The sequence below is a fragment of the Bubalus kerabau genome, chromosome 11, assembly GCF_029407905.1.
Source record: "Bubalus kerabau isolate K-KA32 ecotype Philippines breed swamp buffalo chromosome 11, PCC_UOA_SB_1v2, whole genome shotgun sequence".
NCBI classification, from domain to species: domain Eukaryota; kingdom Metazoa; phylum Chordata; class Mammalia; order Artiodactyla; family Bovidae; genus Bubalus; species Bubalus kerabau.
The window spans coordinates 41,062,744-41,081,680 of record NC_073634.1 but is presented as its reverse complement, the minus strand read 5'-3'; the positions used below and the strand labels follow the sequence as shown (position 1 = coordinate 41,081,680).

Here is an 18,937-nt window from a genome sequence, read left to right as displayed (position 1 = left end):
AAGAAGTGGAATTTGAATAGGACATCATGAGGGAAAGGTGATATTTGAGTTGGGCTTTTAAGAATGATTATAAAGGGAAAGGTTGCCTGTGGAATGGAACAGTTTTATCAGTGGATGAATAAGGCAGTAAGTAGAGGCCAGATTGTAGAGGGGTTTTGGATATTAGACTTAGGACTCTGAACTTTATTCTGCATATCCTGAGAAACACCAAAGAATACCCATTGTTTCATGAAAACCAAAATTGCATAGCCGGCTATAGTTTTGATATTGTGGCCATAAAATTTAATGCCAATTGCCAAGGACTCAGAAGAGATGATATTTTTAAAAACACTAAAATGTGTAGGCCATTATCAGCCATTATCATTTGTGAAAACAGATAAATTATTTTAATAAAATATTGGCAATAGCTATTAAGACCAAATAGTCTACAGGAATGCAAGGATGGGTAGGCATATAATCTCTATAGTGAATTATAGAGAAAAACCATATGATAACCAGCTGCAAGAGAGGCAATTTACAGGATTCAATGTACATTTCCTAGAGAATTTAGAATATTAGTATTTGTCCTCAACTTGGTAAGTGGTATCTATCAGCAATGAAGAACATGTATAACACTGAAGATGTTGCCATTAAAGTCAGGAACAAAACAAGAATCACCACTATTTGATTCATCAGTGTTGAATGATGAACATAATACACCATCAGCGTTCTGAGGTCCTAATCAGTGTGATGAGATTAAAAACAGGTGGAAAAGAAAAAACATTTGCAGATGATTATCTAAAACACACTTTAAATTGGTATAGAACAGGCCACGTATATCTGCCAAAATAAATAGCAGTCAGCTGCTGTTATGGTATAAGCTCATTTCCACTTCTCTCAATTTTTCCAGATTTCAAAGAGCTACACCAGCAGTGAGTCCCCTGGGGTCCTGATCAGGATTAAATCTTCTGTCCCAAAGTCAATGAAATCTTAATTATCCAGTCTTAGCCTCCAGTCCTCTTGATCAAGAACCCTCAAAGTTCAATCCCAAGTGTACTCTGGTTCCTACTAGTACATGCTAGTTTATTTATTATTTCAGTTCCTTTGGTGTGTAATCTCCTCCCTTACCAGGCAAAGCAGTCCCCAGGCATATTACAACTAGATTTAACCCTAGTTACCACAGCCTCTTAGCCAGAAGAAATGGAAGCATATGGAAGAGAACTTCCTACAAGGGGGCAAGTGTTATCTCTTTCTAGGAGTTAAAAGGCACTTCTGCGATCCCCAAGGTTAGAGGGATGTTTACAAAGCCAAAATCCTCAGGGCACCCACCCCATGTTTCAACGCTTTAGGCTTTCTCAAGCAGGGCCCTAGCTGTATAGCAAACCTCCCTAGGCTGAAGATCTAGGTATCTTCAGAGCTCTTGTAACTGTCTAATCCCATGTCAGTTTTTTCACTGTAGGAAATAAGGGCCTCTTTATGAAGCCCAAAGAGCCCCCTATGGCTCACACTTAAGTTTTTTCTTCCAAACTTAGTTTTTAACTGTGCATTAAGGATTAAGTGCCCTCAACTCATTATCCCTCTTCGAGGAAGTAGTATAACTTAATTGGCCAGCTCTGCTCTCATAAGCATTGTTTCCCCCATATCTTTAAAATCCTGAATTGTTGAATAGGTGACAGCACTCACCCCTTCTAGGATGTTTTACTAGGTCACTACTGGTGAAATCAGTAGTCAGATGGCCACGTTGTGCCAGGGATTGAGTAAACTATTTCCCAAACCACATCTTACGGTCTGATTTCTGACACCACTCCCTGTATCACCTATTCAGTCCTGATCCTCAGAAAAGCAGATGCCAAGAAGGGGGTTACATATGCAAGACAGTGATTGGGAGAAATGTCTGTGAAGGATAAAACAGGTGGGCTCAGGATTGACAGGGACAGCCTACAGACCATGGTGCCAAGTCTGACTCCTGTAAAAGGAGAAAGGGAAGAAAATACAGAGTGGAACTTCAGACTAGTGTAATTCCAAGAAAGTCTCATCCTGGCTGATAAGTTCCCCAAGCCAAAGTTGTCCATTAGAGGAGTTCTGTGCACAAGGAAGGACAAGTCTGACTTGCTGTCGAATAACTGTTCTCCAAAGTACAATATGTTTAAGGAAATCAGAATGGTGCATGTGTATGGCCACCACACCAATCAAAAATCAAAACAAACTAAAGCTACAGCAATTAATTGTCATACTAGAGTTGGCCAAATAAAACAATGGAAAAAGAGTGAATACGGACTCAAATCTAGATATATGTCTGTGAATTTAATAAAGAATATAATTTAAGTAGCATTTCAAATAATTTCATCTGTAAATGATGTTGACAGTTGACTCTCCCATTTGGAAGAAAAATTTTAAATTGACATCCTATTTCATATATACAAAAGGTTTCAAGTGAATTAGAAAACTAAACATTAAAAAACCATAAAAACAGGACAGAATACCTTGGTTAAACATGGAAAATGAGAAACACAGTTAAGCAATTTTTTTTTTAAGTAGAGTCCAAAGGGCAAACAAAAGACAATAGCAGAGACGAGATTTTAACAAATGTTGGTTGCATGACAAGCAAATAGAAAAGCAGGGGCAAATTTAGCAGAACAGAGGAAGTCACAATCTGTATGACCCACAGAGGTGATGAGGCAAAACAGCACAAATCTTCACCAAAAAAAGGATCAGGGCTGAGAATTTGAGGGCAGGTTAAAAGTCTATACAGAGACTTACATGCCTGACTCCCTTCCCAATTTCACATAACCAAAGGACTACCATCACCCTATACACACACTCATACCCATACATGCTCTTGTAAAACTGCCACGACCATCTCAGAAGAATGAGATCCTAGCTACCAGAGATGCAATGGTGAGAAAAACATCGCTAGTCAGACTCATGAAAATTTTTTATCTACATGTGGAGACAATTATTAATTAAAACCCATACAAATAAAGGTAAGGATTCAGCCTGAGGATAGATGAGGCAGAGCAGAAAGTAGAATCAAGAGGAAGGAAATCAAATTCTCATTGATACTCATCAATCAAATCAACACTGAGGTTCACCTTATCTTCAGACTTTGTGTTCACATGAGCCAATGAGTTCTCTTATCATTTAAACTAAAGTGAATTAGGTTTTTTGGTACATTCCAAGGGGATATGGAAGGAAGTCAAGGAAGGCTCCTCTACATAAATGATAATTGTAGTGACATCTGAAGGATAAAGCAGGAATCATCATGAGATGATTGGAAAGAAGGAAGTTCAGACAAAAATGTCAATTTTAACTTAGATCAAGAAAAACAGGTTGAAAGATGTTTGTGGGCATTATCTACATAGAGGTCTTTAGTGAGTTTAACAAGAGCTTTTTGGTGAGGGCTGAGTGATGGAAACCAGAATATGCGTGTGTATGCGCATGCGTGCATGCTCAGTCTTTTCAGTTGTGTCCAACTTTTTGTGACCCTATGGACTGTAGCCCACCAGACTCCTCTGTCCATGGGATTTTCCAGGTAAAAATATTGGAGTGGGTTACTCTGCCCTCCTCCAGGGAATCTTCCCAACCCAGGGATCAAATCCAAGTCTCCTGCATTGCAGGCCGATTCTCTACTGCTGAGCCACTGGTGAAGCCCAGAAATCAGGATAGGTTCAATTAAGGAGTGAATGGTGAGGTGAGGAAATGAAATGAGTTTGGCTGAAAAGAGGCAAAGAAATAGGAATATCAGTGAAGAAGACACAGGTTATCAGTTTTGATGACTTTTTAAATGGGGATGGCCTTAAAGATTAGTCACCTCAAGGAAAAGCTAATTATACAGCAAAAAACCTCTCATCAAAGTTTTTTCATAAAAATATCCGGGGAAGGCAATGGCAACCCACTCCAGTACTATTGCCTGGAAATCTCATGGACAGAGGAGCCTTGTAGGCTGCAGTCCATGGGGTCGCAAAGAGTCAAACACAACTGAAGCGACTTTTACTCTGTAGACAGAACTATTTTTAATCCTTAAGAATTAAAAAGTGTAATGTACTCTCAAGAGACATTTGGCAAGGATGAGAGATAATTCTGATGATCACAACAGGAGGATGAGGTGTAATACTACTAGCATCTGGTGGGTAGAAGCAAAGAAATCCTGCTAAACATCCTGTGATGCACAGGACAGCCTCTCACAACATAGAATCATCCAGCCCAAAATTTCAGTGATGCCAAAGTTAAGCCCTGCTCTAGGAATTTAACCCACACATGTGTTGACACACATAAAACTACTTCTGTACAATCATTTATTGTTTGAAATTACAAAGTACTGGAAATGACATAGGTATATATAGAAGGTTTAAACAAACTAAGGTACACTAGAACACCAGTACTATGATATTCCATTATTTGTGTTTAAAAAAGAGTGGTAGAAGTAAATGTTACATATATAGATAAAGATACCTATCTATCTTAGCCTTTGGGGTTGAACCTTCCTGAAAATAATTTTTGCTGGGAAAAACTCAGTGTTGCAGTGCATTACTGCCCTCAGTATATCTTAGAGACTCTTGCTCTGGCCCTCTGTCTGTGCTTCTCTCCATGGGATGAGAAATCAGTGAAACCAATGGGTATGTCCAGCTGGAATCCACTCTTTCCCTTCCAGATCATGCTCTGGCCACCCTGGAATTCCTTGTCCCAAAGGCCAAGCCTGCTCCCAGGGTCTGCACAGTCCTCTTCCCAAATTCTGTCCTCTTGAGGAACAGCCAAGGGTGACTACATTCAGGGAGTGCAAACATAGAATTTGGACAAAAGGTTAGGGTATCCTATTTGTGTACATGAGAGCTGTCAAAGTGCAGGACACAGCTGAAGTGTGAGAGAGAAGGCAGGCTAAGGACTTCAAGGGCCAAAGGGAGAAGGTGGAATTCTGGAGTTCAAGAATTCTAGATTTGAATCGAGCTTCCAGACCATATGAATATATATTTCTCAAGGTATGCCAAAGGTAGGAAAAGAAAATAATTTTTATTTAATAGATTGATTTAAAAAATTATATCTTCAGACATATAGTATGCTGCCGCTGCTGCTGCTAAGTCGCTTCAGTCGTGTCCTACTCTGTGCGACCCATAGACGGCAGCCCTCAGGCTCCCCCATCCCTGGGATTCTCCAGGCAAGAACACTGGAGTGGCTTGCCATTTCCTTCTCCAATGCATGAAAGTGAAAAGTGAAAGTGAAGTCGCTCAGTCGTGTCCGACTCTTAGCGACCCCATGGACTGCAGCCTACGAGGCTCCTCCGTCCATGGGATTTTCCAGGCAAGAGTACTGGAGTGGGGTGCCATTGCCTTCTCCGGACATATAGTATACGTTCCTCCATTTGTATGCTTGTCCTGGATCTTACCAATCTTAGAGGTAGGCCCGTTGCAGAAGAGAGACAGAACCCCTGTGACCTAGAACAAGAAAGAAACAGAACCTGGGCCAGAGGATCCAGCAAGGGTCAGAGATGAGTCCTGAGGATTTAACTCTGTTCCCTATTTCTCTATTTCCTTATTTCAGATCTTGGGGAGTATAGCAGAAAAGGGATACTATAGGGAAGATGGAAGCGATGCTCTGAAACACTGCTGAGATCATTTCATTTCTTAGTTCAAAACTCCCCAGTGAATTTGCAACTCATTCAAAGTAAAATCCGAGGCCCCAAAAACGGCCTCTCTCCCACTCCCAACTTTACTTCCCACCATTTCCTCCCAACTTTACTTCCCACCATTTCCTCCCTTTCTCACTCCACTCCAATCAAACTGGTTTCCTTGCTATCCCTCTCACTCAGCATGCTACAGCCTCAAGGCTTTGTACTTGCAGTTGCTGTTTTCTGGCTCTCTCTGCCCCCAGGGAAATGCATAGCAGACTGCCTCCCCTCAGAAGCCTCCCTCAATGAACATTACTACCCTTCCCAAACTCACTCTCTGTCTGCTAATCTATTTTTTTTTCCTTTGGTCATAACATTTACCAGTATCTAGCATAGATTTGTTTATTGTCTTCCTACACTAGAATATGGGCCTCCCTTGTAGCTCAGTGGTGAAGAATCCACCTGTAATGCAGAGGACACGGGTTTGATCCCTGGTTCGGTACCATCTCCTGGTGAAGGAAATGGCATCCTACTCCAGCATTCTTGCCTGGGAAATCCCATGGTCAGAGGAACCTGGCAGGCTACAGTTGATGGAGTTGCAAAGAGTTGGACACAACTGAGGGACTAAACAACACTAGAATGGAAGCGCCATGAAAAGAGGAATTTTTTTCTATTTATTCACTGAATGGAACAGTGTCTAGCACATAGTATACATTCAATGAGTGTTTGCGGAATACTGAATAAATACAGGAAATGACTCCTGTGATTTTAATTTTTTCCAGTTAGATCTTCTTTATAGGATATTAAGCTCTTAACATATGGTGTCAAAGTGACTTCTATATAGTTCTCATTCTCAATACATAACTTGCTCATAAATTCTTTTAGGCCAGTAACACATTACGACTTTGTTCACCTGGTCCTCGCAGCCTTAAACACCTTTCAAGCCAAACTTCCACTCAGGGATCCTCTAACATCAGGTCCAAAAGTTACCCGTGTGAAGCCTTCTCTGACCTGAGATAGAGATGTTATTTTCTCCGGGCTCAAAATGCATTTTGTATTTTGTGCACATTAGTCACAGCAATTAATGTGCTCTTTTGCTACATATATTGCACGCATCTGTGCTCAGTCACTAAGTCATTTCAGACTCTTCTGTGAACCCATGGACTGTAGCCAACCAGGCTTCTCTGTTCCTGGAGTTTTCCCTTGCAAGAATACTAGAGTGGGTTGCCATTTCCTTCGCCACAGGATCTTCCCCACCCAGGAATCGAACCTGCATCTGGTCTCCTGCAATTCTTTACCCCTGCGCTACCTAGGAAATCCCCAACATATCTAACTACTTAAATTCAAGTGTATTTTCTTAGGTTCTCTTTAGATTAAAAGAAATCCCTATGTAGCCAGATTTTGAAATGAGAATTTATTTTTCATCAGGAGCTTACTCTGTGTATGCATGTCACATGTCAGTTCGTATGCTGGGTTTACGCACAAGATTTGGTAAAAAGAGAAGCACGTTTTGACAACACCATTGGTAAGGAATGACTACAACTCCCAAGATGCGCCGCAGGGTAAAACCTGTCGATCTCGCTCGATTTTCACCCTTCAGACTAAAAGGCTGTTAAGAGCTGGCGGCAGAACAAGCTGGAACTGTCTTTAAAAACAAACAAAAATAATCTACCAAGAACGAAGAGCGACTGACAATACAGCGCACGGCTCATATCTACCGCGCAGTGTCTGACAATGTGATGTGTGACAACCCACGCGAACGCCCAGAGAATTGCTCCCTCGCTTATTCAGCGCGGAAGACCTCCCGAGAGAGAACGCTAGAAATGCCAGCAGGAGACACTCAAAGATATGGAAACAGTGCTCTTAGATGTGTTAGGAAGGTAGTTCCCCGCCACTTGCCTAAACTTATCTGAAGACTTATGTTCCGAGGTTACCGACGCAGGAAGGACACTGTTTTCAAGAAGCGGAAAGTATGCCAGCCACCAAAAGCTTGACGGTAAAACGCCTGAACGAGAAATAAATTGTCAATGCACTTTTGTACGATGTTATAATCTCCTGGAGATCCACAGAACACTTCCTGAGGAGATGCTTAACTGTAGCAGACTCCTTAGCGAGTTTTAGTGGGTTTCGAGTCCCATTAAAGGGCTAACGTCTTCACAGAAAGAAGTTTACACTATTTTTCTCTCACAGGCTGAAAGGGCGAGCTTCCATTATGGAGTGCGAGCATATTTCCTTCCCTCCTGCTCAGGGTGAGTCCCGTCCAAGGATGCGTACCTCCCAGACTTGCTTAGTTTTTTCCACAGAGCTGGATCCCAAGGCTCCTCACACGCCGGGCGCAGCCCCAACAAACAGCCCGAAGCCGAAACCACAACTCCGCTCTCGTCGCCAGTTCAGAGAAGAGTCTCGCGGGACTAGCGGAGACCCGAAGCTCGCGAGAACCGCCCACCTGGCGAGAGCCCACGCCTGCAGGCGGAGCCGAGAGAGGAGGAAGTCGCACTTAGACCCGCCCACCTCACTCCACTACCCCTCCTCGCGAGAATACTGAGCACGGCCGACAGGGGTAGCGCGTGCAGAAACGGAGGCGTCACACGTTGGACTCGTCGGCCGCCGTAGCCCCTGCTAGGACAGCCCGTGCGAACCTGCTGGAGGAGGAAGAGAAAGGCAGAGAGAATCGGGTTACAAGATGGCGGGTCTTTAGTAGTTACCGCGACGGCGGCGGCGGCGGCGGCGGGAGAGCGAGCGAGCTCTGGGGGGTAAAGGGTGGGGAGGGTGGGTGCGTTCGGGGGTGAAGTGAGAGGTAACTGGGAATCTGGGCGGCAAGGTCTCAGTGGCTCCTGTTGCCCTTTCCCGCGGCTGAACCTGGGAGCCATGGTGAACTCGGGCCTCTCCGGAGCCGCCGCCGCCGCTGCCGCCACCGCCGCTACCGTCTCTCAAGAGTGAGGGGCGTAAAGGAGGTGAGCAAGGAGGCGGCGGCTGGAACAGTGGGGACAGCAGTCACCATGTCGGATACGCGGCGGCGAGTGAAGGTCTATACCCTGAACGAAGACCGGCAATGGGACGACCGAGGCACCGGGCACGTCTCCTCTACCTATGTGGAGGAGCTCAAGGGAATGTCGCTGCTGGTTCGGGCAGAGTCCGACGGTAAGGTTATTGGAACCGTAGGATAGGGGACAATGCCTACGGTTTGGGCACAGCCTGGGGTTTAGGCCCTGAGCCGAGTACTGTTACTGCCAGCCACTTGGAACGGCGCATTGGTTTTGTGTCTTCACTTCAGTAAGGTAAAAACAAACTACTTTGTCGGGGTTTACCCTCAGTCGGACGCGGAGTCTCTGTTCCTCCTCTTGCTAGCCTTATTAAGACACTTGAGCCCTTTCTCTGCAGTCTGGCTTCTTAAAGAAGCGGGGAGAGTGTGGGAGGGAAGGGAGGAAGTAATGAAAAACAATTTAGTGCTCTCCTTCTGACCCTCCCCGCCCCCCTTTATTTTCTTACACATTATATCTCTGGTACAAAAAATTTAGTGAAACTTCACTCTTTTTTAAAAAACTGATTTTATTAACAAGCTCCAGTTGTCACAGTAGACAGGTGCTGGGGAAAACCAAAAGACGCCTTTTTCCTGGAGTTATTGCAGATTGTTGCCACGATACATGCACTTACAAGCACATACATCTTCAGACTGGGATCCCTCCAGGCTATCTTTGTAGAGGGTGCTGTGAACAAGTGAATACTTTACAACTTAAACAAGTTAGGACAGCAGACCAGACTGTAAGCTTGTATTCCTTGATTTATTGTACGAGTCTAATGTGAAGTATTTTTAAATGATAAAATGTACAGCCTTAATGAAAACACCTTCCTCACTGTAATCTGATCGCTGGATTTGAGCAGCTGATAATGTGCAGATAAAAGAATAATAGTCTTCGGTTTATTTTCGACACATCTTGTACTCTTGCACCTTTTTAAAAAAGTAATCATAGACATTTATTTTTACATGAGATGGCCTTTTGTTCTTAAAGAGAAAAGGATAAATGCAGTTCTGTAATCTGTGTGCAAGTATTTAGATCCCTGTTATGGTACTTTGTAATTTGTTTTATTTGTTAAACTGGAAATGCAATAAAAATAACTTTGTTAAAAAGAATTTGGTTTCAGGTGGTCATTTAGACCTTAAAAATTTTCCTTTCAATAAAACTGTAAGTCATCTAGTCTCTGTATATTCTTGGTCTGAATGTTGGTCTTAGATGGAGTTTTTTCCCTTAAGAGTATTATGGGGATAGAATGATATGTTCTAATGCAAAGTCCAGATCTTGAGAGAAAAATATAAACTGGAGTAAATTTGATGACTTCAGATGTCTTGCCGCGGGAAGAAAAAAGTTGTGTTTTTAATGTGTATTCTGATGTTTTATTCAGGGTTTTATAAGTTGAAACTTATAAATATTATTTTTTTAACTTTCAGGATCACTACTCTTGGAATCAAAGATAAATCCAAACACTGCATATCAAAAACAGCAGGCAAGTAGTTGTTTATCTTTAATTTGAAAGACTTCATCTGTGATCAAGGAAGTATTAATCAGACAAAGAATGAGAAAGCTTTCCTGACAAGAAAAAAAAATTTGGTAAACAAAGTTACATACTCTGTGTATTTTCCTTGCAGATTATAAGTTTCAAACTGAAAAGTGAAAGCTTTTGTACTGGCAGTAATTTATTATCTTTAAATTGTTAGTTTTTAGTAGAATACGATGTATTCATTAGTCTTACTTACCCGGTATCTTCTATACACTGTACACTAAGCCTTTTATTCTCAATCACAGTTAAAGGAAATGGCATAAAAGAAAATTCATAGGAGTGCTCTTTAAAGCAAGGAAAGCCTGTTTGTGGTGTGAAAGTAGATCCTTTGACTCAAACTTTTGAAGTAGAACCTCTTAACATCCTGTTCTTTAATTGTTGTATATTTTTAATATAATAACCAATGAATATTTTATGAAAGTGTACACTGCTTATTATGTAATGTTTTCTGTTAATATTTATTGTCTTATCTGGGAAAAGAAAATCTGTGTTGTGTATTAGTGTGCCTAATTATCTAATCTGGAAATGGCAGTAGTGATTCAACCTTTCCTTTATTCTGTGAATGTTTTCTTTTTTATTATGAAAAATTTCAAAATTGAAAAGTATAGAGAATAATACAATGAACGTCTGTGTAACACCTCCAAATTTAACAATGTTAACATTTTACCATATCTGTTTCAAATCTTTTTGTAGTGTTGAACATTGTGGATAGAATTAAAACTCTCTTTGTACCCATTTCATTCTATCCATTCTCCATCCTCCCTGTAGGTAACCACTATTCTGAAATTGATGTGTATTATTTCTGTACATGCTTTTATACCTTTTCTGCATATGTATGTATCCATAAATAATATGTAGTCTTTTGTTTGTTTTAAACTTTGCACAATTGATCTCCTATTCTTACATGTACTCTGCAGCTTTCATTTTTCACTCAGTGCTATTTTGAAGATTTGTTCATGTTAACAATGCAAATCTAGTTGGGCTTTTTTAAAAAACACTGTATGATACATTATATACACCTGTTAGAAATTTGGATTATTACTGATTTTTAGTGTGATGTGTAAAGTGAATATGGCAGAGATTTTTGGAGGAAAAGATAATTTTCCAGTGTATTTTGTGTGTGTGTGTGCAGTGTGTAAAGTGAATATGGCAGAGATTTTTAAAGGAAAAAATAAATAATTTGAAGGAAAAGATCATTATATTTATATCATCAGTGCCTACTCTCTTCAAGATAAGTGAAAATTTTGATGCTCAGAAACATACTTTACAGTTGGAGAAATGAAATTATATGTCTATTACACAGTGCATTGTTAGTAAAAGTCTTACTGTTAAAACAATTATTTTGTGTATACAATACATTCTTAATCAGTAATTTGAAATATTTTTAAATTTTTAATATTCAAGTAATAGGTTTTTTCCTGCTTATAAAATACTGTTTGTTTGTGTTTTTTTTTTTTTTTTGATAGAGAATCAAACATTTGTTCTGTGTTAAACCCTGAAGATATTTCTTTTAAGTCAGCTAGTCAGATGGTTATTCTCTGTCTGTATACTGACTTACACCAGATAGCCACTTTCAGTTTATTTTTTTGTTTGTTTGCTTGCTTGCTTCATGCGGAAATACATACTAATATTTTGTAATCATTTTCTTTTCCATTTGCATAAATATAAAATTCTCAGGAACTGTTTTCTTAAGTATGACTCCCTACAAATTAGTTATATTATGGAGTCTTTTCAAATTGTATATAAAATCCTTTAGTTGTTTTAACTGGAAAGATCCCCTTATGGTGGAGGTTTGTGTATAAAATAATCCATCATCATTAGTTCAGAATTACGCAATGGTTCTGTGAGTATTTTTAGAAACTTTGGGACATAATTTTGTGTGTCTTGTTACTCTGCTAGAAAACTTAAATAATGCAGGAGAGAGATCTTTACTTAAAAAAAATTTTTTTAATGCCATTAGGGGAGTAGTTTTTGTAATTAATCACACTTAAATAATATACCATTAGGACTTTTTAAAAAATATTTTCCCTCATTGAAAATTTAATAATTTTACTAAATAACATTAAAGTACTAATAATTTAGTACTTTTACTAATAAAGCTTAAGAACTCTTAAGCAGTAAGGATATTCTGAAAAAGCTTTGTTTATAAGAATGAAAAACCTATGTAGATGGGGTCAGTTGTTTAATTATCTTTATATTTGTTTAAATTAACTATACTTTTCTAATAGAAATCAAAGAACTATATAAGGGTTATGTTAGGTTTGTTTGTTTCACCAGATCTTGTTTCATTCGCCTTTTTACCAAGTTACACAAATTGGGATTTCCAAGCACATTAATATTTTTCTATGTTCATTAGAATTATCTTTTTTTTAATGTTATCATTTGCATATTCAATAAATTAGCCTAGAAAATTGTGTGCTTGCTAAGTTGCTTCAGTCGTGTCCGACTCTTTGCAACCCCGTGGACTGTAGCCTGCCCGGCTTCTCTGTCCATTGGATTCTCCAGGCAAGAATACTGGAGTGGGTTGCTGTGCCCTCCTCCAGGAGATCTTCCCGACCCAGGGATGGAACCCATGTCTCTTAATATCTCCTGCATTGGCAGGCGGGCTCTTTACATCTAGCGCCATGTGGGAAGCCCCTTATTTCCAAAATTTATATGAAATATATTAATCGTTAGTGGGAGTTTTTGGTATTTTTATGTTTTGGGCTATGCTTTGTGGCATGTGGGATCTTAGTTCTCTGTGACCAGGGATCAAACCCATGCTCCCTGTGTTAGAAGTGTAGAATTTTAACCATGAGACTACCAGGGAAGTCCTCCATTAGTGGATTTTTAATTAAAAAAGAAATACTTTCAGTGAGTTAATGAGACATTCATAGTTACAGGATATTTTGCTACATTAAAGTACATTGATTAAATACAGAGAGGAATATTTAGCATTCTTTTAACATTACAGTTCTAAAATGAGCTAAGTACTGAATTATGGGCTCAAAATGAGTTAGAATGAGTTGAGTTTAATGTCAGATGACTCAATAAGAAATCACTGATTCATGTCACTTTCTTTGCTTACTATGGGCAATATTGAAGTAATTAATGGGAAGAAGATATACTTAACCTTAAGTAGCACATAAACTTGTGAAGTGTTTAAATACATTAGAAGGAAAAGACAATGATTATACAGCGTGACACAAAATAGAGTACCTGATACCTGTGTCAAAATTATGTTATTTAGAATCAGTTTCACTTGATCTTGACTAAATCAGAAGCAGACTTACAGGGTGTATACTTTGTATATTGAACATAATTTTGTGTTAATTGGGTTTGGGAGAGATGTATAAAGAAGTCTTTGTCCTGGGTCTTATTGGGAGACAAGACACAACAAGTGAAACAATTACAGAATTACAATACAATAGCTAATAAAATGCTTTAACCCAGTCCTTCTTGAGAGCCCATGAAAGCATTTCACAGATAGGGCAACTAAGGCACAGAAAGTTTTAAGTTTTTTAACTGAGGTTGTATAGCTGGTATGCACCAACACAAAATACTATGAAAAGTAACTTTATTCCAGAGACTTGAGCGGTAGAAAATAAGCGGAAGGAGAGACTGATTTGAGCCAGAATCATTGAGGAAATCTTCACTCCTCCTTGGTGGTGTCTGCTGAAGGAGCTGTGATAGGGAAGGAAATAGTACACCTGACACAAAAGGTATTTATTAAGCCTCTTTGCAGCAGAGGTTTCTTATTTGAGAGCTTGGTTTGCAGAACAAAAGGGATCCATTATAGATTCTTGAGTAGGAGCCTAATGTGAAAGTAATACTCTCTTTAGGAACCCAGTGTGGCAATGTTATGAATATTGAATTGAGGGTAGGGAGGGAAACAGAAGAGCTTTAAGTAGCAAGACCTTTGCAGTAATTAAGATCAAGAAAATGAAAGTCTGTTCAAGTGTAGTAAGTGGAATTAGAAAAGAAAAAACAGAACTTCAGTATATTTTCAAGAAAATGCTGGAAAATTTGAGTAATGATTAAATATGGAAGAGAACTGACTGATTCACATTTTTGTACAGCAGAAATCAACACAACATTATAAAGTAATTATCCTCCAATTAAAATATTTTTACCACACAAATTTTTTTTTTTTTTTTAAGGGAATCAAAGGTTACTAGTGTTGAGTTTTGGGAACATGAAAATGATGGTTCTCTCCAGAAACTGGGAAGTTGAGAAGAAAGCAGGTTTACATTTATCATATGGTTATGTGCTTATTTTTTTTTTTTTAATGTTTTTTATTTTGAATAGGTAATACATTCATGTTGTTAAAAATAAGAAAGTATCTTTGAAGCCTCTTCGACTCTGGATTCTGTCCATACAGTTTCCTTTACTAGAGGCCACCAGTGTTACCAGTTTCTTGTATATCTTGCTAGGGGTTTTACGCATATGTAAACAAAGAAAGGCAATGCCAAAGAATGCTCAAACTACCGCAGAATTGCACTCATCTCACACTCTAGTAAAGTAATGCTCAAAATTCTCCAAGCCAGGCTTCAGCAATATGTGAACCGTGAACTTCCAGATGTTCAAGCTGGTTTTAGAAAAGGAAGAGGAACCAGAGATCAAATTGCCAACATCCGCTGGATCATAGAAAAAACAGAGTTCCAGAAAAGCATCTATTTCTGCTTTATTGACTATGCCAAAGCCTTTGTCTGTGTAGATCACAATAAACTGTGGAAAATTCTGAAAGAGATGGGAATACCAGACCACCTACCTGCCTCTTGAGAAACCTGTATGCAGGTCAGGAAGCAGCAGTTAGAACTGGACATGGAACAACAGACTGGTTCCAAATAGGAAGTGGAGTACGTAAAGGGTATATATACCCTAACCCTGCTTATTTATATGCAGAGTACATCATGAGAAACGCTGAGCTGGAAGAAGCACAAGCTGGAATCAAGATTGCTGGGAGAAATATCAAAAACCTCAGATATGCAGATGACACCACCCTTATGGCAGAAAGTGAAGAGGAACTAAATAGCCTCTTGATGAAAGTGAAAGAGGAGAGTGAAAAAGTTGGCTTAAAGCTCAACATTCAGAAAACTGAGATCATGGCATCTGGTCCCATCACTTCATGGGAAATAGATGGGGAAACAGTGTCAGACTTTATTTTTGGGGGCTCCAAAATCACTGCGAGATCATGGCATCTGGTCCCATCACTTCATGGGAAATAGATGGGGAAACAGTGTCAGACTTTATTTTTTGGGGCTCCAAAATCACTGCAGATGGTGACTGCAGCCATGAAATTAAAGGACGCTTACTCCTTGGAAAAAAAGTCATGATCAACCTAGATAGCATATTGAAAAGCAGAGACATTACTTTGCCAACAAAGGTCCGTCTGGTGAAGGCTATAGTTTTTCCAGTAGTCCTGTATGGATGTGAGAGTTGGACTGTGAAGAAAGCTGAGTGCCGAAGAATTGATGCTTTTGAACTGTGGTGTTGGAGAAGACTCTTGAGAGTCTCGTGGACTGCAAGGAGATCCAACCAGTCAATCCTAAAGGAGATCAGCCCTGGGTGTTCTTTGGAAGGAATGATGCCAAAGCTGAAACTCCAGTACTTTGGCCACCTCATGCGAAGAGTTAACTCATTGGAAAAGACTCTGATGCTGGGAGGGATTGGGGGCAGGAGGAGAAAGGGACGACAGAGGATGAGATGGCTGGGGGGCATCACCGATTTGATGCACATGAGTTTGAGTGAACTCCGGGAGTTGGTGATGGACAGGGAGGCCTGGCCTGCTGCAATTCATGGGGTCGCAAAGAGTCGGACACGACTGAGCGACTGAACTGAACTGAAACAAATATGCATGCAATCATCTACATAAAATTCTCCCTTTTATTGGCATGAGTGGTAGCAAACTGCATTTTGTTCTGTGCCTTATTTTCATTTAAGCTTTGATGTGAGTAAAATGAATAGGTCTGAAAATTGGACACTCTGGGATTAGAGTAAGAGTTTGGTGTAGGCGATTCTGATTTGAGAATCATTGAATGTTATTTTTATCTATAAGAAATTACCTTTGAGAGAGTAGGTATAGAGAAAAGAACAGAGCTTAAGGCTGAGTCTTGTTAAACTGTCAACATTTACTCATTCATCCAATAATACTTGTTTGAGAGCTATTTGTGGTTTGGTTACTATCATTAATTTGGATTTTTAAAGTGCGGTTGAAAGCTCTTGAATTTTCAGCATAGAAATGACATGATGCAAAATAGTAACATCAGTCTGTATAATTGAAGACAAGCAATAAATGGGAGACTGGTTGAGAGAGTGCAGCAGAGTCTAGTAAGCTAGAGAGAATGTTGAATCCAGTTAGGGTAATGGCAGTAGAGATGGAAAGAGGAGGGGTGGTTAGATTTGAGATATATGTGAAGATAGAATTGACAGGGCATACTGCAGGATTAGATGTTTGGTAATCAGGAATAAGGAAGATACAGTGAAGAAGAAAGAATAAGCAATTGGAAAGAATAGAGCATCAGGAAAATATGTTGTCTTCAAACCAAGGGAAAATATAATTGGTAAGGAAAGAAGGGCCAGTCAGGCAGCAAATGCTGTTTCTTATCCTTTAAAGAGAAGGACTGAGAATATTCTACATTTTGGTTAGAAGAATGTCCACTGAAATGAAGGTAGAAATGAAAATAATCTTATTGTATCTATCTGAATTGGCAAAATAATCCAATAAAATTGAGGATGTTGAGGTTTAGCCTAAGAACCATTATGAGGAATGAACTAATGAATATGTGAGAGGGAAAGAGGTTGATAAAATTTTTAATGCTGCATTAAAATAGCTGCATGAATTTGTAATGAGTAGAATCTAGTCTGCACTTTGAAATGTAAATCAAGTGCATAAGTAGAGAACATGAATGATTCGGTACGAAACATGAGGCACAGTGATTGGGTAGTGGTCTGGAATGGAACCAAGGAGGAATCTGGATATCATATGGAAAGGTCTTTATTATTTAGGGTCCTTTTTATTTATTTTATTTCCTTTCTTCACTGGTGGCTCAAAGAAACTGCTGGCAATGCAGGTTCAGTCCCTGGTTTGGGAAGATCCTCTGGAGAAGGAAATGGCAACCTACTCCAGAATTCTTTCCTGGAGAGTTCCGTGGACAGAGGAGCCTGGCAGGCGCAACTCACTGGGGTCACAGAGAGTCAGACACAACTGAGCAACTGACACTTTCACTTCACTTATTTCTTACAATGCCACAGGAGAGACGCTTGGGAAGCAAGTTTATTTTGCCGTCTTTTAGAATTTGTTCACATTTCTTGTGGGGCATAGTGATAGAAACATGGGTTTAGAGTTTCATGGATACTCTTTAACTGTTTTTAATTCCATTATTTCTATCTTTATGATTTTGAACAAATTTTCTCTGAACCTCACTTTTTAAGTGGGGATACTACCTGACTCATGTAATTGTTTTGAATTAATATATGAAAATTGCTTTAGCACAGTACCTGACATAAGCACAGTAAGATAACTGTATTCATGGTCATCTTATAATAATCCTTCTGTAGGCAGCATTTTCCTCTTTTCCAGTAAAAAATGACAATCAAAGAAGTTAAATACTCAGCTGAAGGTCATCGAAATAGTGGACAGGGAAACTGTGGGTGGTGCCACCAGGTCCTCAATCTAGTTCAGGGTTACTCCCATTATACCAAATATGTCAGATTTTCAGACGATAAGACACTGCTACTGCAAGTGGCGGCGTCATGTCTGTCTTGGACTATATGTTATACCATACTGTATGTAATACTATGCATAGCTTTAAAAATCTATCTCAGAAAGCATTTAGGCCAACTATTGTTACAAACTGCAGGGGCTTCCCGGGTGACTCATTGATAAAGAATCCAGCCATTGCAAGGATGCAGGTTCAATCCCTGGGTCAGGAAGATCCCCTGGAGAAGGAAATGGCAACCCATTCCAGTATTTTTGCCTGGAAATCCTGCACAGAGGAGCCAGGCTAAGTCCATGGGGTCACAAAAGAGTCGGACAGGAATTAGTGACTAGACAACAACAGAGAGTTACGTGCTGCATTTTCTGGTTAATCTCACTGATTCCAGGCGTCACATTGATTTTGAACCTGAAAATTGAATTCGTAAATCTAATCATCTGTTTTCCTTTTTTAGAAAAAATTAGTATTCCTTTGGAAAAACTTGAGCTCTTCCTGTATCAGTTTTGTCAAAGTCATTGGGAGCAAAGATAGGCTTAGTCTGGCAAGCAGTAGGATCTCAAAAATTTTATGAGTAGATTTTATTCATGTTAATGAAGTGGATCATTACCAAGGAAGAGAACTGAAACATAATTCATTGGTTTGTTAGACCCTTTAAAAATGTGTCACAGATTTCTTTGCAAATATATAAAAATTGGAGACCCTTTCCCCAAAAAAGATGTTATGTATCAGGTTTTAGATAAAATTTTAAGGTGTCTGTAGACTCTGGATTAAGAACATTTGATTTAAACAGTAGTTGGCTCAAGAATGTGTTTCTAATACATAAAACTGAAAATAACTATTTCTCATAATAAAACTACATTGTGAAAACCTGTTAGTAGAGGCTAAATTGTCAGGTTTCTCTAGCTCATGTCTTACTCCCATGCTGGGCTTGAACATAATCACCTTTATTTTTTCTTCTTCTTTCTTTTTACACAATCAAACCAAATATAATTTTAAAGCTCATTTTAAATCTGACTTCATAGGGATATAGTGGTGATTAAGTGTTTTAGTTAATAGAGGAAAACTGTGCTTTCCTTGGAGAAGGCAATGGCACCCCATTCCA

The 18,937-nt window shown here is 39.4% G+C and overlaps 1 protein-coding gene across 2 annotated transcripts in view; it reads left to right on the top strand.

Moving 5' to 3' along the window:
• The first annotated feature begins 8,356 nt into the window (after positions 1-8,356).
• Positions 8,357-18,937, top strand: part of PPP4R3B (protein phosphatase 4 regulatory subunit 3B) — a 52,763-nt gene continuing 42,182 nt past the window's right edge. Inside the window, exons 1-2 of one of the 2 annotated variants that reach the window (XM_055540144.1) lie at positions 8,357-8,722; positions 10,029-10,084. In XM_055540144.1, coding sequence (XP_055396119.1) covers positions 8,581-8,722; positions 10,029-10,084 — 198 coding nt within the window. In that variant the 5' untranslated portion in view covers positions 8,357-8,580. The remainder of the gene's footprint in view (positions 8,723-10,028; positions 10,085-18,937) is intronic. The other variant, XM_055540143.1, reaches the window with a different exon arrangement.